This window comes from Abramis brama (genome assembly GCF_963993115.1).
Source record: "Abramis brama genome assembly, chromosome: 23".
NCBI classification, from domain to species: Eukaryota; Metazoa; Chordata; class Actinopteri; order Cypriniformes; family Leuciscidae; genus Abramis; species Abramis brama.
In genome coordinates, this window is record NC_139985.1 from 24,664,580 (window position 1) to 24,690,969 (window position 26,390).

Sequence of the window (26,390 nt, forward strand, 5' to 3'; positions counted from 1 at the left end):
TAAACGGTCCTTTACATGCAATCTGTTAGCAATTACACCATTACCGCATGACACAAGCTGACTGGCCTCTGCTGATCCTGCAGCCAATGAGATTACTTGCCCAACATTTAAATAGTCTGGTTCATTCTGCTCATTAAGACAATTAAGACCAAATTCTGCTCTAAGCTAGTCCTGCAGCGTGCTATCAGAGTTCGTCTGAAACCCTCCACCTCCCCCAGCTCCACCTGCCTAGATCTGCAACAGGATTTCTGTACAGTATGTCTGTTCATGCAACAGCATATCTTACATACTCACAGCAGCGTGTCTGTGTATCTAATGGCAGTAGCAAGTCCATACTTGCTCTGCAGCAGTGTAGCAGATCGAGGGCCCTATTTTACCGATCTGAAACGCAAGTATCAAGAGCGAAACGCAAGTAACTTTGTGGGCGGGTCTCGACGCAAATCTAAAATGGGTTGGTCTGAAGTAGCTTCATTATTCATAGGTGTGGTTTGGGCGTAACGTGAAATAAACCAATCAGAGCGTCATCTCACATTCCCTTTAAGAGCAGGCACGCTTGTTCCATGGCGGATTTCTATTATAACGGCGGATTTGCCAGGCGCGCACCAGGAGCGGTTCACAGCCGAGGAGACCGACGTTCTCGTCAGGGCCGTAAAACACAGAGAAGTGACATTGGGGATGGGAGAAACCCACACAAATTAGCTTCGGTTAAACAGGTGTATGATAATTTGGGTAAATGTGTAAGCTAGATTTATGCCTATTTTTTCACATATTCATGGACAGAACAATGATTTCCCTCGTGTGTTAATATTTTTCCTTGTAATAATGTATGGTTTTCTAAAAATGAGAACTGCTGCGTCTGTGTGTAGATGGCCAAGCATGCACCTTAAAATAGCATATGAATAACATGTGCATCGCGGAATTGTTTTCTAAACCTGCAAAATAGCACCAGGGAACGTTTGTGCCGGAACACGCCTCCTCTTTTCGCTGAACCGCCCCCGGGAGCGCAAGTTAATTTCCTAATTTACCGATGTGCGTCTGTGGAGGGAAAAGTCCGCTGTGCGTCGGGTGCAAAATAGGAATGATTCATGCGTCGGTGTACAAAGTCAATTGTGCTGGGTGCAAGATAGGGCCCCTAATCCGCCAAGACCAAATACATTAACATTGCCATATTCATTAACAGGCTAAAACTAGTTTGAGAATTGTTACAATTTATATTGGAGTCTACTACTGTTCATATTCTGTTCATGTGATCTATATTTCTATCACTATGTTCTCAGACCAGCAGGGATATCTGTTGTGTGGTGTTTGCTCTCTTTAATGTGGTGTGGGCCACATTGTTCCTGGAGCGCTGGAAACGCAGAGGGGCAGAGCTCGCTTATAAGTGGGGAACACTGGACACCCCAGCCGAGTCCCTGGAGGAGCCCAGACCTCAGTTCAGGGTAATGACAGGGTAAAGTCATTTAACATTAACATCTTTTTTTTAACTGCTCTTTATATATTTTTTCTCTATTGCTCTTCGGGTCAGGGTGTGAAGCGGTGCAGTCCGGTGACGGGCTGTGAAGAGTTTTACTACCCTCCGTGGAGGAGGAGGGTGTTCAGATGGCTGGTCAGCTTTCCTGTCTGTATATTATGCCTTTGCTTTGTATTTCTGGCCATGCTCGTTTGCTTTGAGCTTCAGGTGAGTTACACACTCTAACACACACGTTTAATAATTTAGCTGAATATACTTTTTGTACTTGTAAAAAATATTTTATAACACCACAGGAAGATTTTATGTAAAGGCAAAAAGGTAATTAAAAATAGTGAAGTATTTAAGAATTCACAGGACCTTAAAATATACACTTTGCCTTTTACATTCATTTTAACCTAATATTGTTAGGTTGACTTGAAAAAAAGTCCATGTACACATAGTTCCATTATAGTTCCTTAGCCACAAATTTTTTTTTAAGGGTATGTGAGAGGGATGCAATTTTTTTTAAAGAAAATGTTTTTATGTTACTTAAATTAAGCATTAAACATTACGTGGAGCGCATGGAGAAAATAACAGGTAACACTTTACAATAAGGTTCCTTTATTAAACATTAGTAAATGTATTAACTAACATGAACTAACAATGAGCAATACATTTACTACTGTTTTTGTTAATCTTTGTTAATGTTAGTTAATGAAAATAAAGCTGTTCATTGTTTGTTCATGTTAGTTCACAGTGCATTACCTAATGTTAACAAGATTTTAATAAAGTATTAGTAAATGTTGAAATTAACATTAACAAAGATGAACAAATGCTGTATAAGTGCAGTTCATTATTAGTTAATGTTAACTAATGTAGTTAACTAATGAACCTTATTGTAAAGTGTTACCAAATAACAATAAATTGTTGCATCATAATATATGATCAAAATAATAAAAGTAATAACAACATGGATTTACATATTATTCAGTGCAAATACTTGGAAACCAGTTCATTTAATGTGAGTTGTAATGGAGTGATGTTTGACAGGAATTTGTGATGGGGATTAAGGAGCTTCCACGAGTAGCAAGATTTATCCCTAAAATCATGTTGGCCATCACTGTGACGGCGTGTGATGAGGTGTACAGAAAGATCGCCTGCTGGCTAAATGATATGGGTGAGCCAGTTTATATTCACTCTTCATGTGTATCTTTGTACTAAATTGCTTAATTCATTATTTAAGCTGTTCATGAACACTGTATTCAACAAAACATTTTAGGATGGAATTGTGCACTAAATTCAGGAGATTTTGTTTTGTCAATAGTAAAAAAGTAGCAAGGCTGAAATGGATAATGGTCTGGATTTTTGGAAATCCAGAAGCCAAACATAGGAGTGAGAAGGAGAAAGAAGATGAATGCAGGCTAGTTGTCAGGCCTCTGTGAGGTGAATACTAATGTCTGAATCTTCTGTTTCCCACAGAAAACTACAGACTCCAGAGTGCCTATGAGAAAAATCTCATCATCAAAATGGTTCTTGTAAGTACTTATAAAATAATAATATATATGTATACATTTTGGAGTATTCAACATTTTGTATCTAAAATGTTCTTGAAACTTTTTCTTTCTTTCTTTCTTTCTTTCTTTCTTTCTTTCTTTCTTTCTCAGTTTCAGTTTGTAAATTCTTATCTCAGCCTTTTCTATATTGGTTTCTACCTCAAAGACATGGAGCGTCTGAAAGAGGTGAGAGACTCTGACTGGACCAGAATTTCGCATGTAATCAAAATGGACATTTGAACTTAAATATGACCAAATAAATTACTCAAATCAAATTGGAATTGAAATTGGGATATCTGTATCAATGTTCAGCCTTGTCATGTGAGAGTATAACTTGTTGGTGTCCCTATTGCTGTAGATGCTGGCCACACTGCTGATTATCCGGCAGTTTGTGCAGAACATGAAGGAGGTCCTGCAGCCCTACTTGGCCGAGCGGCACCGATTGGGTGAGCTCACGCTGCGGGCTGTTTGGGAGCTGCTGGTGTCTGCACTGCTCAAGTACGGGCGACTCGCAGCAGGACGAGCGCAGGTCTCGCCCAGCGACCCCACTGTGCTCGGGTCAGGTCTGCGCGGCCCACAGATGGGTGAGGAGGGCCCCCAAGAGAGGCGAGAACGCATGTGTCTCAATGGTGGCTGTGGCGTCCCAGACGAGGATGTGGAGGAGGAGCCTGGGGAGAGGCACAGCGAAGAAGAGAACGAATCAGAGAGCCTCATTGACTGCGGCCTGAAGCTGCGAAAGGTCAGCTTCATTGAGAAGGTGGACCGCAAGTCCGCGAGCTGCGTCAGCCCAGTGGACGACAGCTTCCTGGAGGAGGGGAGCCCCACCATGGTGGAGAGGGGCATGGATCCTGCCTCGGTTTTTGAGATGTGCGATGATGATGATGAAAACGGGGTTCCAGAGATGAAGGAACTGGCAGGGGAGCCGCTGACAACAGGAGCTGAGAACAGCACGTCAGTGAGGCTCAGGAAGAGGGGGCGGAGCTTAGAGAGGGCTGACAGTAAGACGAAGAGAGATTCATGGATGGATCCTCCTGAGGAGCAAGAAACCGCTACGCTGACACAGGCCGAGATCGAGAGCTGCATGCAAACGTACCAGGTCAGAAGACACTCCATACGTACAGTCTAAAACAAACAAACACATTTCACACGCATTGGCGGTGTTTGCTCACAGAAAATGTTCAAAACTAACTGAATCTTTTGTTAAATATGTCTTCAGAAAAGTCAATGTTCACCTTCATCTTCATTAAAACAAGCCTACTTGTGTAAACAGACAGTGGCCTCCAGAAATATTGCCACCCATTGTAAATATGAACAAAACTGACTGAAAATTAGTTTTTCAATCAAAATATTCACAAAAATCTCACCTTTAAATAATACAAAAATATATACATAAATACAAAAGCTTTCTATTTCAAATAAATGCTGTACTTTTGAACTTTCTATTCATCAAAGAATCCTGAAATAAAAATGGAAATAACTGTTTTCAACATTGATAATAATGAGATATGTTTCTTGAGCATCAAATCATCATATTAGAATGATTTCTGAAGGATCATGTGACACTGAAGACTGGAGTAATGATGCTGAAAATTCAGCTTTGATCACAGGAATAAATTACACTTTACAATATATTCACATAAAAAACAGCTGTTTTAAATTGTAATAATATTTCCCAATATTACAATTTTATTTTTTATTTTTAATCAAATAAATGCCGCCTTGGTGAGCAGAAGAGACTTCTTTTAAAAACATAAAAAATCTTACAGATCCAGAACTTTTGACTGATAGTGTACATATAAATATATTTAGACCACTTAACTTAGTGATTGCCATCAGAATGTGAAGAGACTTTCAACCAGCATAACAAAAAAAATTCTGGAACAAATCGCCTACCCTGCCCTTAAGAGGAGAATTTGCAATTCTCAGGAGAATTTCACAGTCAGTTTTGCTCATATTTACCATGGTGCCAATATTTGTGGAGCCCACTGTACATTGCCAACATTTTCAGGTAAAACAGTGACGGTCTAACATTTGTGCTTATATGTATTATGTCACTAAAATGTTTCTTTTTGGATGTTAAACTTTTTGGATGTTATGATTTTAAAGCCTTGAATGTATATCTAGTGTTTTAAAGTTGTTTAGCAGATGATTGTACACAAATAAGATTAAATGTATTACGGTTTCCAAAAAATACAGCACTACAATTTGCATCTATGATAATAATAAGAAATGTTTGTTGAGCAGTAAATCAGCATATTCGAATGATTCCTGAAGGATCATGTGACACTGAAGACTGGAGTAATGATGCTGAAAATTCAGCTTTGATCACAGGAATAAATTACATTTGAAAAATTATATTAAAATAGAAAACATGTATTTCAAATTGTAATAATATTTTACAATTTACTGTTTTTACCATATTCTTGATTAAATAAATGCAGTCTTGGTGAGCATAATAGACTTTTTTAAATTTTCATTTATATAATGTTTTAACAATATTTAAAATGGAACACAATGGTTTCTGACTAAAGGAGGCTACTGCAAATGTCTCTGTAATGTATGTGTGTTATCAGAAAAAAATGAATATCTGTGTGTTCTAGATTACTGATATTCTATCGCCTGCAGTCAAACAGATACTTCCAACTGACATGCTTTCAGAAAACCTCTAAACTTCTAAAACAAAGTCTCTTAACTGCTTTCCAGGACACATTTCAGGACTACCAGGAGATGTTTGTCCAGTTTGGATATGTGGTTCTCTTTTCATCTGCCTTCCCATTGGCCGCCATGTGTGCCCTCATCAACAATATCATTGAGATCCGGAGTGACGCGTTTAAACTGTGCACCAGCCTACAGAGACCTTTCGGCTTGAGGGTGGGGAGCATCGGACAGTGGCAGGTTAGACTACACCGAGTTCTTTGAAATACATAAAGGACAAATGTGTTCAGTTGACATTGTTCTAGGAGTGTCTTTAAATCACAAGGTTGTGTAAAATCCTGTATCATTGCACAGACAGTTATGGAAGCCATGGGTCTGATTGCCATCATAGTGAACTGCTATCTGATTGGTCAGTGTGGGCAGCTACAGAGACTGTTTCCCTGGCTTAGTCCTGAGATGGCCATTATCTCCATCGTCATCCTAGAGGTATGCACACACACTCAAGCACATACACACACTCCCTATAAATCTAATGCCAAGTTCAGACTACACAAAATCAGCCCAATTTTGGCACGATCCATTTGACTTAGGATATCGTGATTATTTGTAAACGACAATGGGAAAAGAATCATTCGATTATCTCGCACAGTGTGTCATAGTGGATGACAACCGACGCCGCGCCTGCGCTGCTTCACGACGTCTCGACAGAAAGTCTAGTATTTTTTTCGGCCCTCCATGATGGGTTCCGTCCAAGCGGCAACTTTCCGGTCTCTCTCTTGAATCCAACACAGAAGTGACTTAAACTGCAATTCATCGACTGGCCGCTAGAGACAGGCTTCAAAAGAGAGTCAATCCCATAGAACCTCTATGTTAATATGCCCAAAATGAAAAGAATTCTATATATTGGTCTATATAGCTAATTTTGCACTTCATGACAACTGTGAGGGGTGAATCTTTTTTTTAACTCATCCGTTTCATTTATATTAAGCCTTAAAGTTCTGCATAATTAAGGGCGTGGCCACTTGAGTGACAGGTGGATTGCCGCTGCTGTCACTACTAGCCGTTTGTCTGCTGTCTGTTAGCCGTCACGTCACCTCAGCTAATCCCACCTCTTTGCCCATTTTCTGTTATCCGGGAGTGACGCGCTGCCAAGATGGCGACGACTGGTACCGCCCACTTTGGGCTTCAAAAATGCTCTTCAGAAACCTACGGGTGACGTCATGGACACTACATCCATATTTTTTTACAGTCTATGGTTCCGTCACATCTGTGACATTAACCAATAGGAGCACAGAAGCTCTTCCGTACACAGCTTTCAAACACAAACAAAACAAAAGAGAGATGATGTTATTGGTGCTGCTAGGTGGAATCATGCAATGGAGGAAAGGTTTGTGAAGCTATGGCAACAATACTCCTGCCTCTATGATGTTTCCTTGAAGGACTACCATGAAACAGTGAAAAAAGATAAATGCTGACGAACGATAGCAGAGGCGCTAACCTGGTGAGTCCTAGAATCAGCATTAGGGTAAAAGTTGCTATTTCCTCCTTCTCAATGACATCAAGCACATCGTTAAAGATGGCAAGCGATGATTGGTCGATAAGTAACATGTAGTCTGACATGTTTTTTGTCTACGACACGGCAAGAATTGAGGAGTCAAAATCGCATAATCTGTCACAGTGACTATCATAAAAGTCAAACATATTGTGTAGTCTGAACCTTGGCATATTTCAGTCTAACTGAACCCTGACATCATTAGCGTTGTAGGTTATAAAGTTACTAATTTTACTGTATTCATTTTGGATAAAAGGGTGAACTAGCATGCGTTTCTCTGTTCATGTAATTGTTAAGCCGGGGACACGACTGTAAGTTAACGACTGTTAGGCCGATTATGAATGTAATTTGATACTTACAACTGATCACGCACAAACGCGCCGAGTCAGAGACAGTCACGTTCAGTCGGTTCACAGTCGGTGTTTAAAATCTGCTCCAGTCGTTGGAAACAGTCTGTAAGTGCGTTCAGTTCAGTCTTAGAATGTGTCAGCTAGTCATTAAGTGTGTCCCCGGCTTTAGCTGAAAATATCAAACATGCTTGATTTCTTCATACTGGATGGAATCATAGTATGATGCTAAAAAATCAGTCCATGCCCATAATACACTGCTCAATTTTCTCTTAAATCTGCCAATTCTGACTGCCCAAAATATGCAGACCGACTTTGCATTTCAGCAACTAGAATCACCTTGTTAAAACTGCATATCGGGGCAAGAGTTGTGTAGTTTATTCCAGCCTTTAGAAAAAAAAGCAATGGCACCCTCAGGGCTGAAAGCACGAGTGTAGCTTTGTCATTCACATTTCAAAAGTTATCGTTAACACTTCTATGTCTCCAGGCCAATTATGAACCATACCTCTATTCAGTTCTCAAACCATGCTAGTTAGTCTGAAGATCCTTCTGAACTGACCTCTTTCACTTGAAGCCCTCTATTTTCTTCTGTTTATAGGATTTGGTGTTAAAGACTGTATTTTCTGCGCCGTGACTCCAGGAGAACTGTATTCAGATTTTTGTTATACCACACATGAGGGAAATGATAATTAACAGACTTTGGCTTCTGTTCTTCTTTCTGTCTTTCCTTTTATGACCAGCACTTTGCAGTTTTACTGAAGTATATCATTCATGTGGCAATACCAGACATCCCCAGCTGGGTGGGAGAGGAAATGGCCAAGCTGGAGTTTCAGCGCAAAGAGGCATTTAAGGTAATAGCCCATCCACCGCCCAACCCCTCAAGAGCCATTCTGATGATTTAAACAAAGTATTTAGCTTTATATTAGTAGTAGTGATTGACCAAAGAATGTTTAGGAAAGTAAGGGCCAGATTTACTAAACAAGGCAAATTAGTGTGAGAGTGCAATTCCAAAAAAACACAGATGGGAGTGGAAAGTTCTGACAACGCACAAATTAAAGAACACAGACTCAGCTGGATCATTTCCATAATGACCAACACAATCTACCAAGAGTAGCGCAAATTATCATCTGGTTTAAGACATACTTTTTTGGGCGATAAATAATGCCTCAAATACCAGTAAATTGACTAGCGCAAAGCTTAATAAATCACGTTGCGCGATTCATTTAAATACTCTGCTCTTATAAATTTTGCCTCCGAAAGGGAAACTCCTACAATAAGATCAGCCTCAAAAATAACTGTCCACACCTTTTCAGTGCTAATTTTTCACTGCGTGTCTTTAGTAAATCCTGACAGTAGTTTTTTAGCGCCAAAAGAGGGTTTGCGCTGGAGCAAGCTGTTAGTAAATCTGCCCAGAAGGCATTTCTTCCTGTTTTCTTCAAAACAAAAGATTGCATTGTAATGAGGCAAGCTGGAATGATAAAATGCAATGTGAGTGCAGGTCAGCAGGGGAGTGGGGAGAGGGAACAATCATGTGGTTCTCAACCATGAGACTGGGGCCCAATAGGGGGCCTCAGCAAACTGGAATCACAAAATTAATAATGGTTAATTAATATATCAATACTCCCAGTCTCTGTTCATAAATTTTTTTTAAAGGGATAGTTCACCCAAAAATGAAAATTACCCCATGACTTACTCACCCTCAAGCCATCCTAAGTGAATATGACATTCTTCTTTCATACGAATACAATCAGAGTTGTATTAAAAAATGACCTGGCTCTTCCAAGCTTTATAATGGCAGTGAATGGCCGTTTATGTTTTGAAGTCCATAAAAAAGCATCCATTCATGATAAAAGTGCTCCACATGGCTCCGGGGGTTAATAAAGGCCTTCTGAAGTGAAGCGATGCGTTCGTGTAAGAAAAATATCCATATTTAAAACTTTATCGACTAAAATAACTAGCTTCCGGCAGACGGCCTACGCAAGTTGACTTGCGCCAAAAGAGTAACACTTGACGATGTATGACGTAGGATGTAGGAGTAGCGTAAGCTTTGACGCCTCTCGTCGTCTGCCGGAAGCTAGTTATTTTAGTCAATAAAGTTTTAAATATGGATTTTTTTCTTCTTACACGAATGCATCGCTTCGGTTCAGAAGGCCTTTATTAACCCGCCAGAGCCGTGTGGATTACTTTTATCATGAATGGATGCACTTTGATGGACTTCAAAACATAAACGACCATTCACTGCCATTATAAAGCTTGGAAGAGCTAGGACATTTTTTAATATAACTCCGATTGTATTCATTGCTGGTGGACATGTGTTTTCAGAAGCATGAGCGTCAGGCACAGCAGCATTTCCAGCAGCAGCAGAGAAGGAAGCGTGAGGAAGAGGAGCGGCAGCGCCAGGCGGAGTATCAGGCCCGGCGGGATCGAGACGACGGACGCTCGGACTCCTCGGGCGGCGACCACCACCACGACAAGAGCCAAAGTGGCAAAACCAGACCAGGGGGTGGGGGGAGCGCTTCTGGGGGGGAGAAACCCAAGCGACCCAGCTCACTTCTCGGTAACAACAATGTCATGAAACTGAAGCAGATCATCCCTCTACAGAACAAGTTTTCGTCCGGCACAGCCCGTTCCCCACAGTCGCCCACGGGTAGTGAACCCAAGCTACCGGGTTTTCTTAGTTTCAAGTTCCTGAAGTCTCCCGAGAACAAGAAAGAGACTGCGACAGCTTCCTCTAGTACGTCAACAGTTCCTCCAGTCCAGGAGAGGGCGGAGAGGTCCCAATCACCCAACAAGTCCTTCAATCCTGGGAAACTCTTTAACTTTGGGAAATCAGAAGGAGGGGCATGTGTAAATGGAGCTCAGTCTTCAAAACCAGGGGATGGCGGACAGATGCACGACAAGCCCCCCAATAAGTCCGACCTCAACGGGGTCCCGGACGAAATCCCATCCCCTTGTGGAGAGAATGGGGAGAATGGATCCTCATCCGATGCTGATCCTTCAGGTCCTAAGATGTAACAAGAAATTGATCTCCATTAAAAAACAGTGTGTGAAACTACTTAGTAACACTGAGGGAGGGAGAGTGGAAAGGGAAAGGTCCTCTTCTGTTTTTGAGGCTGTGTAAGACTTGACCTGGAAGCTGTTAAGTAAAATAGATAAGGGGGAATTCACTTAAGGCCCGGGAATACTTCATTTTCCGTGTTCTGCTCCATCTAACACACAATTGTGTGTGCAAGCACTTCAAAGTGTACTCTATTGACTGAGCACAGATGGATGTTCGGTGCTACCTAGTGGACTTTTCTTTTTGAGCGCTAAAATCGCTCACACATGCACTGTTGTACATGCACAAGTCCACGTGGACACAAAATTTGGGCTCCAAGCAGATGGGGTGCATGGACATAGCGGACTGTGCTAATGACGAAAATTGCGTCATGCTGACTGTCTGCAACCTGGAGCGGAACACGGACTAGAGAAGTTTACTTTCGGCTTTAGAATATATTGCGCCCACAAATTAGCGTTGTGTATTTGCACGTGTTGTCTGCATTGTTTTAGCACCCGATTCACTTAAGTAAGCGAATCAGGTAATGGTTGCCACGAAAGTACTTGCGCCTTGTTTTCAGACAATAGCTTAGAGACAGCGGACAGTACAATTTTCACAGCAGGAACTTTTTTTAAAAGGTCAGAAAATATTTGCTTGCTACAATTACTACTGGAAAATGCACACAAACATCCATTTTAAAATAAAATCTGTTTCCTGTCAGCGCTTCATTTGGATAGAAAGTGAGCTGACGATGAAAGAATGACAATGACGTCCTTTAAATACGCATGGCACAGTGCTATATTGGCGCATATAGAACCTGGTTAAGTTGGATTGCAGCTAGTAAACAAGACGCATGGTTTTGTGCGGAAATGCCACACGCTACAGTGGTGCAACTGTTTAGTGAATTCGCCCCATAATGGTTAATGCTTTGCTATATTACAGGAGAACTTCATAGAAAAGACCCCCCTCCAAACACTTAATCACACACACATTGCCTTTTCTGCAACCCAAATAGGAATGCATGAGCTGCGTTTCTGACGGTTTTTAAAGTGCAATGTTTAATTACTAGTCTGATAATTGTAACATTTTATTGGGCTGCCAGTAGAAAAAAAATAGTTTATACCAATCACACAGTATGACCTCCATCATATCATAACAACAATAATCACACAATAAGCAGCAGTTCCAACAATGGGTGATTTTTGGCCTGAGAACTGTTGTATGTGTTTACAACAGCTGGTTTAGTAGAGCAATAGCAACTTTACAAGCTAAAACTACTGTTGGTTTAGTAAGTCCATACCGAATAATAGGCCCCGAATGGCAATATTTTCATGTTAATTAATAAGATAAAAAAAAATCAATAATGAAAACTGCAAAGAGACAAATGCAAAGGGGTGTGTGATGTCGATTACTTGTTTGTCTCAAAATTCATATATCCATTTGGCACTATCGTGAAGCGCTGTACACAAAGACAGCAGGAGAGGCCGGATAGGCCCTGTTTACACCTGGTGTTAAGATGCGTTTGGTCGATCGGATCACAAGTGGATGATGCTAAATACAGGTGTGAACGGGGTCTAAAATGTTTTGAGCTTGTCCACTTTCGTCCACTTCCAGAGGTAGTCGAAAACGCATTCGACCGGATTGCTTTCATAGTGTAGACCAGGGACAGGCATCTTCGGTCCTGGAGGGCCACTGTCCTGCAGAGTTTAGCTTCAGTCTTGATAAAAACTCACCTGCCTGTATCTATCTAGTAATCCTGAAAACACTGATTGCCTTGTTCAGGTGTGTTTAATTAGGGTTGGAGCTAAACTCTGCAGGACAGTGGCCCTCCAGGACCGGAGTTGCCTGTCCCTGGTGTAGACGCTCATGTGGTCGAATGTGTTCAAACAGCCACAAAACACTGTCTATTCTCCGCCTACTGACCTAATGCATAAACATTATGGGAAGCGCACTAGCCAGATGGGATTTAAACTTTGTCGCACTCACAGCGTTCGGCTTGGTCTTGTGGCTATCAGAGCAAAAACGAAAGCTGTGTCCATCCTCTGTTTTTCCGTTGTCTCCGTGCATGTTCATATTTAAATCGTTTAAGGTTATGTTGTCTATTAGATCGAAAGTCCTGAAAAAAGACCCTGCCCTCGAAGAAATCAGGACAGAAGTGGTTGAAAGTGGACAAAAGAGACGGATTAAAACACCAGATGTAAACGGGAATGCGTCTCCCTCATCTAATTGTGATCCGATTGACCAAAACGCATCTTAATACCAGGAAAACAGGGCCATAGATACCTATCATAAAAATGAGTGTCATTTCCTAAATTTGATGGTCATCACATTACATTGCCACCAATATTCTTATCATTATAGCTCTGTTTTGAACCTTCAAGCTGATATGTTACACACAGAGCAGACTTTAACCCCAATTAACAACATCAGATTGGAAACTACTCTAAACTGTGAGCAAGATAGTGTTGAAACAGCTGTGTGTTTGACAGATGACATTTCATCCATCTCCAGTCAAACCTTGTGCTTTCAATGCTTGATTTTTACAAAAGTTGAATTTGAATTGCTGAGTTTGAAGAGCTCAAATATAAGATCACTACATAATTCCCATACTTCCATTTGTATTATTTCATAGTTTTGAAGACTTTCCTGTCATTCTAAAATTTGGAGATTAGTAATAATAAAGAATGAGTTGGTATTTCCAAACCTTTCACAGGTATTATTATAATGCTTTAATACTTATTAAATATGAATTATCCTGCAAGCCAATATAAGCAGTACGATGCCTCATTACCGGCCTCATTACATATGGAAATGCTGTATTTTATTTTTTATTAATACACTACTGAAATAATATACTGTCATTTTTTTACTCCAGTTTAATATTCAGCATTTGTTATCATTCATGTCTACCGATTTATATAATTGTTTCTTTTTTTACTGAAGCAAAACTAATATTTGCCTCCTCTTTGCACATTATTTTAGTGTAAAGCTGCTAAGCACGTGCTTCGGTTTGGAAGTGTGAAGGACGACGTATTAGTTTCTCAAACAAACCATCTCTGTCTTTAGAGGCAGTTTGAGTGTGTTTTTGAAAGAATTCTTTGAATTACTGTAACACTGACCTGAGCAACTGAAGGGAGGGTCTTATCTCCACACAATGTACTCAGTTGTTGCTATCAAAAACCTGTCACACAAGTCACGGTGTCACACCCTGTGAAGGGTTTCTGTGAAGCAGTGTGTATGAGCTTATATTCCAGTGTAAGGTCATGAAGAGACGAGAGGTGCCTCAAGTAATGGATTATTACAGATTTACTTTTTAGTTTCATAGAAAAAAATAAAACAAGCTATGCATTTGTTCTACATTTGGTTGACAGGATTTGCTGAGCAGACATTGTTGCAATAATATTTTGGCCTGAATGGTGATTTGAATCTGTTTTATGTTTAGTACATGTTTATCAAGCCACTAAGTTATTTCATTTCATTGACAAATTCATCCACTTCAACACCCTGGCCTGACGCAGCAGTGTGTTTACAGCCTGACACTTCCTTTGGGTCTTAAAATATTAGTTATATTACCACAACTAATACACATCCCTCGTGGGATTTGAATTTAAAATTTGATATAGGTTGGATATGTTATATTTAAAAGAGTAAAAGATAAACCGTCTTTAACTGTCCGATGCTCATTCACTGAGTGGTGAATAATTTGTTAGTAACAGGCATTTTTGGTTGTTTGTTGCTTTCTTTTCGACCTGAACTCTGCAATATGATAGATCATGGTGTCTTCGATGCCGTGAGGCTGCTGTAATGTTTTGTCATCCCTGTATCATTTCTGTTTCCGTTATTGTTGTTTAATTGAAAGATGTGAATAGTTAAGCTGCCGCTAGCTGAAAGCATTACGAGGCTGCGTAGGTTTGTCGTGTAAGAACTGCTTTACATTCGGTCTAACTGTGAAATATGAACTGATTGTGATGAGGGGGCCACAGAATTCCCTCTCTGAAGGCAACCTCACAAACCTATCATGAGCTCTTCCAATGTTTCACTGTAAAACTTTTCTTTATTAAAGAAAACAATATTAGGGAATGGGATTATTTATTTCTTTTATTTTGTCATATTTTTGTAAGAATTGAAATGGGATAATAAACAGATTTAAATTTCTGTATTGTCTTTCAGTTTCTCTTTCAGTTACAGTTTTCTAATATGCTGCTTTAGTATTTTCAACACTCATAATTAAAAAAAAACTATTTTACGTTTTGGCAAATTGGATGCTATAATTCATATGAATTTGCTCAATCTCAATCATTTTTTTGTAGGCTACGATATGTTTTAAATATTGCGGTTCATTTTGACTGATTTCAATTTCTGAGTTGATGGAAAAACTAAGTTAAAGGGATAGTTCACCCAAAAATGAAAATTCTGTCATAATTTACTCACCCTCAGGTTGTTACAAACCTGTAAATGTCTCTCTTCTGCTGAACACAAAAGAAGATATTTTGATGAATATGGGTTACCAAACAGTTGACTGCACCCATTGACTTCCATAGTCTGGAAAAAAAAAATACTATGGAAGTCAAAGTATCTTGTTTTGTGTTCAGCAGAAGAGAGAAATCCATACTGATTTGAAACAACATGAGGGTGAGTAAATGATGACAGAATTTTCATTTTTGGGTGAACTACCCCCTGTAATGTTTGTCTTGAAATTTTCTTAGGAGCATGAAAATGCCTGCAAAATGTTGATACTCTGTTATCTTGTGGAATGCACGTACACAATTTCTTAATTATAATATTTGCGGGTCAGTTTGACTGCAGCTGGGCAGCCGTGACCTAAAATAAAACTTATTTTTTATGTGTTTTGTTTTGTCACTTTCTAAGTATTAACATTTATGAAATTGGCAGACGCTTTTTATCTGAAGAAACTTAAACTGCGTTGAACTGATAATTTTTTATCAGTTTATGCATGTTGAGTTTGCTGGGAATCAAAAGCGCACAGAAGAGGTGCTTTTTCACGCTTCTGCTTAAAATAGGAATTAATGGTAGTTGTGATAGTTTTTTCTCTCATATTGTGAGGTATATCCGCGAAACGGTTTCTCGAACAAGAACAAATGTAGGGCGGGGCTTGATGTTGTCCATCAGGAATTGATTGGATCTATTGGTGGATCTCATTTGAGTGACAGGTTGTCCCGCCCTGGCGCCGTCATCAGAGAAAACATATCGCTGCAAGCTATTTTGATTTAAGATTATGAGGGCATATTAATTTTTAAAAAATGTGCACAGATAAATTATTTATAATAAACACTTTAATATTCCATAAGAAAAATAAGAATGGTCAACTTTGATTTCATGTTGACTTTAAAATGTTTAAATATATATATTTTAAACAGTTTAACACATGCTTGTTTTGAAGTGTTAATGGTACATATTTGCTGGTTTTACTCAGTTTCCCATTGTGTGATTTTTGGTGAATTGTATTGAATCAACTTACCCCCCTCCGTTCGTACCCACATTTCTTATATTATACAAGGGTTCATTAAGAGAAACATATTGTATATTATTGGACTAATTAAAATTGCTCTACCAATATACTTTTTTAAAAACTTTTCTTTTCTTTCTTATTTTGATAATAGCAGGTTACCACAGTTTTATTGTAGTAACAACTGCAGTAATTATTGTATTTTGAAGGACACTACGGTTACCATGGGGAATTTTTTTTTGCAACTGCAAGAGAGAGAGAGAAAGAGAAAGAGAGAGAAAGAGAGAGAGACTTGTCAGTCGGTAGCTTTCAGTTGTAGCTCAGCTGCTGTTTATTTGTGTCGCTCGTTGTATTCACACGCTTATTTCTGTGTGTAGGTCTAAGTGTCGTATTCAGTGGTAAGTTAGTGAGTGAGTGAGAAAGTAAGTAAGTTAGTGACTGAGTGGAACCGGGTTCAAACCTCAGATTTCTGTCAGTGTTCAGGCCTGTCTGAGCACAAACAGCTAACTTACAGGACTGAACTGACTTCACCATGGACAAAGTAAGTTTCTGCACTCACAGCTTCATATTTTCATGTTTCAGATGAGTAAGTTAGTTACGCGCAGTTGTAAAGGAATGGGCGCTGAAATATCATGTTGAATGCTAAAATCTGCTCTACATAGATCATATTTTAGTCGTTTTCAGCTGACAGGCTGCTTTGGTTATAGAGTTAGCATGCTAGGCCGCTTCAAACACTCATGACTAAGTTACTTAATGTACAATTTTATTATAGCAACAGCCTAAAATAAACATATTATCATGGTTGAATCCTGTTACTAGGCGTACTAAAACTTTTATTTTATGGTTATCAGGTGATTTGGTATTTGAATTATCTTTAAATCACACCACACATGTCATGCTAATGTGTTAGCTCGTATTAGCATGTTGACAAGCGCGAGCGAGACTCGCCTAAGCTTTTGTTAAACAGTCACGACCTGAATACATTCATTTTATTAGTGTTATTTCGATCAGATATTATTTAAAAGAATTCGAATCAAAAAGATCAATCATATAACCTCTACAGATCTAGTGGACTAGACTGGCAACGCCCAAAGGTTGACATGCATCATCCTTCATCTGGATATGAGTTTACTCTCTCAGCAAATGTCTGAAATGAGATACATTTTTTTAGATGTATTATTTAGATGTGTATTTATATAAGTGCCATTAAGGTTCCTCATGTTATTGATTGTTAGCTAAATGAGTCCTGCTCCAATGACTACTTCAAGTCTATAAGATCATTGGCTGATGGGTATTGTGATCAATAAATCTACAATCATGGGTAACTGATATTTTTCTGGGATTATTTTATGTGCAGTAGTTCATTCAGTAATAGCGTGTCTGTATCTAAACTGTCAGTAAACATTTGTGTTGTAAAAGATCATTTATATTCACTGAATCATGTCTTTAATACCTACTCCGGAATAAGTGAACACCTAGGAAAATGGCTTTCCCCTCTAGACTGTCCATCTGTCCAATATCAAATGTACTAATGTAGCACTTCAGGTATATTTCTAGTAAGCATTTTAACCTCTTTTTGACTCTTAACATTTTGAAGGCAGATTTCCTGAAAGGACTACCTGTGTATAATAAGACAAACTTCAGCAGATTTCATGCGGACTCCGTATGTAAAGCATCGGTAAGGTTTGCTGGCCTAAATGATTCATTTTGCAATGTTCTTTCTGAATATTCAGTGCGCATTTTCACACTGCAGCTGTGAATTACATTTTCAGGTTTTGTTTAAATCACATTAACAGTCCGTTTATTGTGTGTTACAGAACAGAAGGCCGTCAGTATATCTGCCTACACGAGAGTATCCCTCCGAGCAGAGTGAGTTCTTGTGTGAAGTCATGGATGAAGGCCTGTTGTACAACCATTTAAAATGTAGAACCACGTTGCTCAGTAAAATGAAAGCTGATGTGTCTCTTAAAACACTTTGTTTCAGTCTGAAGCCTAATTTTAGTTTGTTTTTTTCTCTCCTCTTAGTCATTGTCACAGAGAAGACAAACATCCTTTTGCGTTATCTTCATCAACAGTGGGACAAAAAGGCAAGTGTTCATCAAGCTCTTGGTTGACAAAGCAATGGATAAATTGACTCATTTCATTCACTACATTCGTTCACTTCTCGGATGATGTATTTACTGGCACGAGGGCAGGACTACCTTTCGCTCACATGAGATCACAGCAATAGCAAACCACAACCATTCAATCAATTCCCATTGGACAAATTCAAGTCCCTTCATACATTTTTTGGTTCACTGAAAAACCTGTGGCTTTCTGTTATAGGGACCCGAGCGGTCGCCGGGTGAATCTCACCAAGGTGTAAAAATGTGCAAATAAATATGGCTTTAGAGAAATAAAACCAGTTACCAATAAAAACAGTGTAAAAACTGTGGTGTAGTAAAGCAGTTCAAACTCTTAGCTAACGTCACTGCATAGGAAACGGTATCAATTGCGATATAGCTGCTGTCACAGACAGCTGACTGCTTCATCTATCAACAAAAGTTTATTTGTGTACCCTCCATTACCCACACTTTGGCGCGTTTGCTAAAAAATCTGCAGTCAAATGTTTCAAACAAACATGTAGTCCTCTGATGTGACGCCATAAAAAATAAACCATCCGCTTCCTGATGTTACAGAGATGCAAACTAACTGTTTCACTCTTTCACTCAGCAGACTCGATTACGTCAGAAATTAAATGCGTATGTGTGTACCTTATCCACTGTAGACCACGTGATTACATTGATTATAATCTATTTGTTTTTGGCGTGATGCTCTCATCCGTGTTGATGGGTGTCAGCCGTTAAGTGACTGAATGCCTGTGGGCGGAGCATATGGTGCTGTGATTCGCTGTTGTCTTGCTCTAGAGGCAGTCATATGCAAATCTATTTGCCCATGTGATGTCACAGATCCCACAATATCCAAACAAGCTGTTTTTGGTACATAATTAAGTAAATAATATACTGTAGGGAAACGTTTAAGCTATGAAACTTGCAGGATGTCTTAATGGTACAAAGACCTCTTATGTGTCAAAAGCTCATGGAAAATTAGATTTCTCATGTCATAACCCCTTTAATAAAATGCACGTCTCATGTTTAGGAGAACTTGGATTTTGTATTTTTCCTGTGATTTGAATGGAGAGTAGGGATGTTAACGTTTAATCGACGATCGATTAATTGTCGATAATACATTTAATCGATAAAACATATTGATCATCGATTAAGCAGGTTCATGCGCGTACGTGCTGCTCGACCGCAAAACATGTATAGCGAGCACGCCGGAGTTATGTTTGGGACCATTTTACACCTTCATCATGACATCATGATGCGTGTGCATTCGCAGCCTTTTGTTTTGTGCAAATGTAAGTTGTAATGTTGTGTTTATTTTGTGTAGGCCTATCTATATCTGATTTATCTCATATAGGATGCATTTGGTTAAGAATTAATGTAGTAAAGCTTACGGTGATCCTCTTCAGTTTCAGCGCGCGCAGCTCAAACGGCAATGCACGACTAATAATGACTATTGGACTGTCATATTACATAACATTATAAAGAGAACAATATTGTAATAAAATATTGTGAATTATTTGGGTTTAGTTGCCATAGTCGCGTTGCTCCAGAAATAGCGCGTCCACAACATTCTGAATGGCACGTAACTTAGTTCAAGTTCACTTGTGCATTCGCTTCATTTTGTGCAGATATCATTTGTAATATTGTTTATTTTGTATATATCTGATTAATCTCATATAGGATGCATTTCTTTGAGTTAAATAACGCGCTAGCAAAGTGCTCCAGTTTTACTGTATTCATTCAGCGCGCAGCTCAAACAGCAATGCACGGTTAATAATAACTATGACTAGGACTGTCATATTACATAACATGAGAACACTGTTTTATTCAATCGTTGTGAATTAATTGGGTTTAGTTGCCATTTTCAGCGCGTTGTTCCAGGAAGAGCACGTCCACAACAGTCACATATTCCAAGCACGCATCTGAGGCGTTGGTGACACTTTTCATTAGTCGTTATATTTGATTATTAAATAATTAATTTAATTAAATAATCAATCACATTGAAACATTTTAAAATCCTACTAGCCCTTTATTTAGATTAAAAAACAATCTCATTCATTTGGTGAGGAACATAGCGTTTTGTGCAGTATTTGCACACCCTGTCATGCTGTTGGCCATATGCCACTGCAGCAGACTCATAATGCAGTGTTACGGCTAACGATTAATCGATTAATTGATCGTTAATTTAAACGACGATCAATCATGGGAATTTGTTAAAATTGACATCCCTAATGGAGAGCTGAATTTAAGAGTTTGTGCAAGCCATCGCCATGATCCGATGCAAAGCTTTCTTGACTGCTTTTGTCACTGCTGTTATTTTTGCTGTTTTTTTTATACATATTTACATATTCACCTAAACATCGCTCTCAGCAGCTTTTAGCCAGCGTGGAGTCAGAATGTTTCTCCAACAGTATACTGTTGTACTGTTGTTACGGTTCATTTACCCCTAAGGGAGGAATTGAAAAGAACTTTGTCGAGTAAATCAGGGCCTTCAAACATGCCCATCAAGTGCAAGTTTAAATAGGAAAAATGATGGAAAAGCGCCACAGTGGAATGGAAAAATAGAATTTTTTGGTGAGAAATGCAGCTGCCTGAAAGATGAATTTAAACTTCTTCTTTTTTTCGTCCTGCAGAATGCAGCTAAAAAGCGAGAGCAGGAGCAAGCGGAAGGAGAGGGTGGCAGCCCAGCACCGCCCCGCAAAATCGCCCGGACAGACAGCCAGGAGATGAACGAGGACTCGTAGAGGACCCCCCCTTCCAACGGACACAACACCCGCACACCACACAGGAATTCATCTCAGAAAGAAGGAAATGGAACACTTATCTTACAGTGTGCTTTTATTATTTTACTGAGTGCTTCCTAATGCAGTCAGTGCCCAGTTGTGAATGTGTGGGGGCACGACGGGTTTCCACTGCCAGCTTCGAAGATTCTGCTGAACTCTGAACTGCTTGGGGGTGAGAGGGGGCGGGTACTGCGGTATTCAACAAGCACATAATAAGGAATGTCTGCTGTGAAGACGTGTGAAAATTATGATTTTGTTTAGGACACTATCAATGCAATTTAAGTTTAAAAACACCCTAGTAATCTCAGCTGTGGATTTTTGCTTTCATTATATACTCCGCCACAGGCACTAAAACTAAAAACACAGGGTCTCAAGTCAAGTGTCCAAAAAGGGAATTTCCGAAATGTACAGCCTCGTTCGGCAGATTTAGATGTAGTGTTTCGTGTTGGTCATGTAACGGTCTTCCTAGCAGGTGCATACTTGTGCATGAATGCACTGTTAGGACTGCAAATCTGTTGCTACAGATTGAGGATGATGTGAAGAAATACAAATGGTGACTTACAAATGTCAATGTCTCCCTCACTTCCTCCTGTTGTCATATGAGCTTTCAGTGCTGTGTTAGTTTCGGCAGTTCTCTGGAATCATTAATCGATCACCTGCATTCAAATGCCCAACTCCATCATTGACTTAATCCCTGTGCGCCGATTCATTTGCAATCCATTTCTGCGTGTGATGGGATTTTCCCTGGTTAGAGATTAATGATGTCTCTCCTTTGTTTTCTGGGTTTGTAGTTGTGTTGGAGTCCTGAGATTTAAGGGGCATCTATGCAGCATCCTCTCTTAACCTGCAGAGGGAGTCGGTGAACTGTGGTTGTGGTCCAATAAACAGTAGAAGCTTTACACATGGGGCTTAATAGAGTCCACAACATCCGTAAAACTGTGTTTTCACTGTGGCTGGAGACACCATGTTATGTTAAGTCGGCAGTTTCAAGCTGTTTCCTGGCAAAGTTTGTTCATATGTTCTTGATGAAAAGATCGAAATGTATTGAAGCCATCGACATTAACAAAAAATAAAATAAAAAATCATGCATGCAATGTGGCTTTGGAAAATGTTTTGAGTAAAGGAAGCATTTAAATCCTCTTGTGTGCAGAGACCAGCCCATCTTGAGTCTAAATCTAGTTGAAAGTTTCCACAATGACTGCAATTGTATGTTCTTGTTCTTATGAAGCCTTCCCAACTCTTATGTTTGAGGTCAAAAATGTTTTTGAGAATCAAAATAAAAATGAAATTAAAACATTTTCATTGTCAATAAATTCAAGGCAAGAGATTATGGTTGAATACTTAAAATTGGCCAGTCAGTGGCATGTTTTCAGTGAGGCTGTAACGGCATATGCTCAACAGGTGTAATCCGCTTTAATCTGAAGTTCTTACTCTGCGACCATGTTGGCACGTAGATTTGGAAGATAGGAAGTAAATGAAAGCGAACAGTCCCATTGTTGCTCTTATTATTTGTTTTGTTTTTTTCTTAACATCAAAATAAGTTTATTTAAAGATTTTTATTGCGTGGGACAGATTCGATTTAGATTAGATTATTGGATTGAGGGTAGCAGATTACAAACCCGCAATTTCATTACACTGGGAAGAGACGGTACTGGAGTCGGAGATCCATCTTTTTCATGTATCGGGAACATTGGTAATCAGGTAAGATATTTCACTGTACAGTAATGTGAAGGAATATAAATGTATTTATCATACCTAAAATTGGAGGCAACCTACAAGGCCAAAGCCTGTTCGTAACTTTGATGCAACTAATTACGCCACTTTCAAATAGTATTCACTTCTATCAGAGTAGGCTATTTACATTTTCACCTGACAGGCATAGAAAAGATCTTCCATTAAGTACATGGATGTCAGTTATTCAAATAAAAACCTTCTTCTTTTTTTTAAAGGCCAGACCAAAGCACTAAGGCACACAGAGGAGCAATCTTAGAAGCAATGTGAAATCTAAAGTAAAAAATTTGAAATTAAATAAATCAAAATTATAATCAGATTTTGAGGCACTGTTAGTTTGGGGCAGCCAAAACTCCATATAATCCACACCTTGTAAAAGAATGAAATCATTATTGCCCCATGAAACTGTTTGCGAATCTGCAAGTATGCATTACTGTTTGTAACATGCACACAATACTATACAATACACAAAGAGATATATAGACAGGCAGAATGAGTGTATTTTCACAGATTCAGCATCTTGGGGAGAGTGGCTAGAAAGACACCGCTTTTGAGAAAGGAGATGCTAGTAGCTCCCAAAAGTCTGTGGTCCTGTGAGAATAACTGTAGATAAAAGACTTAAAAGCAAAGCATTATATTTGATGCAAAAACAACCCAACATCCAACTTAATTTCCAACAACAAGCATGGTGGAGGCAGTATCAGGCTCTGGGGTCACTTTTTGGCAAGATTACATGGGTAGCTTGTTGCACACTGGAGATAAATAAAATATCATACATGAGTATGTGTGGATCCTTGATCAGCCAATCTGAATTTTACAGAAGTCCATGTACTAAAGCATTGATATTTTTTTGAGAACACAAATGTACTTCTTATTTCCCCAGGCGTTCACCATGCTCACCAGCTTTGTGGATGGACTATTCTGTTGCTTTACAGGGAAATCTACTAACGTGGTGGCCCCTATTGAATCATCCGAGCCCACCGATGGTTTCGAATTTGTTGAGGTGAAACCAGGAAGGATTCTGAGAGTTCGACATATTATCCCAGACAGACCAGTGGTTGAGGAGCCAGGGACTGGGGAAGGGGGTACTGTGAGCTGCAAGCGCAAAATCTCAGTGTACCGAAATGGACAGCTTCTGATTGAGAACGTCAATGAAGCCACCCATCCAGAGCTGGTCCGCTATCAGAACGGAGACAACACTGTGGATATGGACGTTTCCAACTGTGAGCCTCCTGCAGCAGGCCAGGCTACTGAGCCCACACCAGGGTCAGCCCCAGGACAGGCTACCGATACCAATCCTGCACCCCAGCAGGATCTGCAGCAAGTGCAGCGCAGACGGCGCAAACCCAAGCGCTCAATTGTGATCGACTGCGAGCGGAAGATCACATGCTGCAAAGGTACTCACCCTGACGTGGCCTTGTTTTTCATACATGGAGTCGGGGGATCGCTGGATATCTGGGGAAGCCAACTGGACTATTTCTCCCAACTTGGTTATGAGGTCATTGCCCCAGACCTGGTCGGCCATGGTGCAAGTTCAGCCCCTCAGATCCCTGCTGCCTATACCTTTTACGCTCTGGCTGAGGACGTTAGAATCATCTTCAAGCGATATGCAAAGAGGCGGAATATTTTAGTTGGACACTCATATGGGTGAGAAATGGTCCGCAAATTTACTCATTTGCCTGGTAAATGCAGATACATTTTCCCGCTAATTTGAGCATTTTCTTTCTTTGAGCAGTGTCTCGTTTTGTACCTTCCTGGCTCATGAGTATCCGGAACAAGTTCATAAAGTTGTGATGATTAATGGTGGAGGTCCGACAGCACTCGAGCCCAGTCTGTGCTCTGTCTTCAACTTGCCCTCGTGTGTCCTTAATTTCCTGTCCCCGTGCCTCACCTGGAGTTTCCTCATGTAAGAATAATTGTAAATAGGACATATTGTCCCTGCCTTGCTTTCTGCCAGCTTGAACACGAGTATCTATGTTTGACAACCACCATGTCCATTTAATTTAATGTTTTTTTTTACTAATAAAGATGCTTTTTTCTTTCTTCAAGGGCTGGATTTGCCCATCAGGGAACAAGAGAAAGAAAGCTACTAAAAGAGAACAAAGCCTTCAATGTGTCTTCCTTCGTTCTGCGGTCCATGATGAGTGGACAGTACTGGCCGGAGGGTGATGAGGTCTACCACGCTGAAATCACAGTGCCTGTTCTGCTGGTTCACGGCATGTACGACAAGTTTGTTCCAGTACAAGAGGACCAGCGCATGGCAGAGGTACAGTGATTTTATGTTCCAAGCTTTGGGCCTTGTCCATTAAGTTGTGTCTTTTTCCTCCTGTAATTAGAGATTCTGTGAATACAGTTTCTGAGTTTAAGTGGCCGTTGACCACAGATATTTGAAATATTTTGATAAGCTGGTGAGCAAAAACATATCAATAACTCTTTCCTCCTTTACTAACCTTCTTGTAGATCCTCTTGCTGGGGTTCTTGAAGGTCATTGATGACGGAAGTCACATGGTCATGATGGAGTGCCCCGATATAGTGAATACTCTCTTACATGAATTCTTCCTGTGGCAGCCTGCAACTGCCTCGAAACCCAAACAGGAGGCAGCCCCCACAAAGACCACCACCAAACACCCAGAGGACACAGCAAGACCAAAAACTGCCCCTAAGTCACCCTCCAAATCTCAGCCAAACTTAACAAGACCAACAACTGCACCAAAAGCCATCAATACTGGGACAGAGGACATCAGATCCAAGGGCAAGAAATAGCTAAAGTTACGGTATACATTTAAAGGTGTTAAATTTGCTCTGCTCTTCCATGTGGGACATTTTTAATGGAACAATTTGAATGTAGGATGTCCTTGGATATTTGCCAGTTGGTCTATGTATGACTGCAGCAACCAGACTCACAGAAAAGCTCAGAGGGACATTTGTCCCAGAGCAGAGTGGTTGACTATTCCCAGCTTTTGAATGAGATGAGGTTCCTTAGAGGATGCTTTTTTTTTTTACAATCAGATAACACCAGCCTATTCAAATGGTTTGCATTCTTATGTTTACCATGGGTGTATGTGACAGGATAAAATGTTATAATTGTCAGCTCAAAAATGTTTATTTCACACAAATGATGATCTCAGTATTAAATATTCAAAATTCACAATGAAATAGTGTCACTATGGGTGCTTTGCATGGCATTTAGTTTACTATCAGCTGATGTCCGAGTTATTCAGCTGTGGTGGAAAGCAGAATAATATTTTTTCATAGGTTTAGTCTTTTTATGTTGAAAGTACTCCAGCTCTGCTGAATTACTGTTAAAAGGGTGATTGAGTAAAGTAAAAAAAAACAAAAACGTCTGCTTCACATCCAGACATTAGCCTACCAACACATAGCCCACATGAATTCTAAAAGAGAGACTTGATATGAAGCACAAATGCAGTCTTTGATAGGCTACCCATTGCATTGCATGTTGTGAAAGAAAAATCCATCAAGTTCTCGTAGATCTGGTAATATTCTAGGTTTAATATGATTAAAGAAAGCATCATTCAATCAATGTTCAAACAAACAGTTAGTGTTTCACTTTTAAACAACTTTGCTACCCAACCAAAAACTGAATTTGTGCCAACATAAAAACATGGGCAGTAATTTGAAGTCACCCCTGAGGTCAAAAACCCTGCAGCCTGGACTCAAGGCATTCATACAGATAAGCAGAGAAATAG

At 39.7% G+C, this 26,390-nt stretch overlaps 3 protein-coding genes across 3 annotated transcripts in view; all 3 read left to right on the plus strand.

The window, feature by feature from the left end:
* ano8b (anoctamin 8b) overlaps window positions 1-14,749 on the plus strand; it is a 33,912-nt gene extending 19,163 nt beyond the window's left edge. Inside the window, exons 8-17 of the mRNA XM_084100323.1 lie at window positions 1,278-1,439; window positions 1,526-1,678; window positions 2,501-2,627; window positions 2,930-2,985; window positions 3,115-3,189; window positions 3,362-4,099; window positions 5,707-5,898; window positions 6,013-6,144; window positions 8,298-8,408; window positions 9,880-14,749. Of these exons, the coding sequence (XP_083956449.1) occupies window positions 1,278-1,439; window positions 1,526-1,678; window positions 2,501-2,627; window positions 2,930-2,985; window positions 3,115-3,189; window positions 3,362-4,099; window positions 5,707-5,898; window positions 6,013-6,144; window positions 8,298-8,408; window positions 9,880-10,572 (2,439 nt within the window). The 3' untranslated portion in view covers window positions 10,573-14,749. The remainder of the gene's footprint in view (window positions 1-1,277; window positions 1,440-1,525; window positions 1,679-2,500; window positions 2,628-2,929; window positions 2,986-3,114; window positions 3,190-3,361; window positions 4,100-5,706; window positions 5,899-6,012; window positions 6,145-8,297; window positions 8,409-9,879) is intronic.
* Window positions 14,750-15,861: 1,112 nt separating this feature from the next.
* dda1 (DET1 and DDB1 associated 1) lies at window positions 15,862-22,248 on the plus strand. Its single transcript, XM_084100531.1, has 5 exons — window positions 15,862-16,602; window positions 17,659-17,739; window positions 17,879-17,930; window positions 18,087-18,148; window positions 20,803-22,248. Exons 1-5 carry the CDS (start codon window positions 16,594-16,596, stop codon window positions 20,911-20,913), a joined length of 315 nt encoding a protein of 104 aa, XP_083956657.1. The 5' UTR covers window positions 15,862-16,593; the 3' UTR covers window positions 20,914-22,248.
* Window positions 22,249-22,372: 124 nt separating this feature from the next.
* Window positions 22,373-25,839, plus strand: abhd8b (abhydrolase domain containing 8b). The gene is made up of 5 exons (XM_084100698.1): window positions 22,373-22,653; window positions 23,567-24,330; window positions 24,419-24,589; window positions 24,733-24,949; window positions 25,144-25,839. Exons 2-5 carry the CDS (start codon window positions 23,576-23,578, stop codon window positions 25,444-25,446), a joined length of 1,446 nt encoding a protein of 481 aa, XP_083956824.1. The 5' UTR covers window positions 22,373-22,653; window positions 23,567-23,575; the 3' UTR covers window positions 25,447-25,839.
* Window positions 25,840-26,390: the final 551 nt, after the last annotated feature.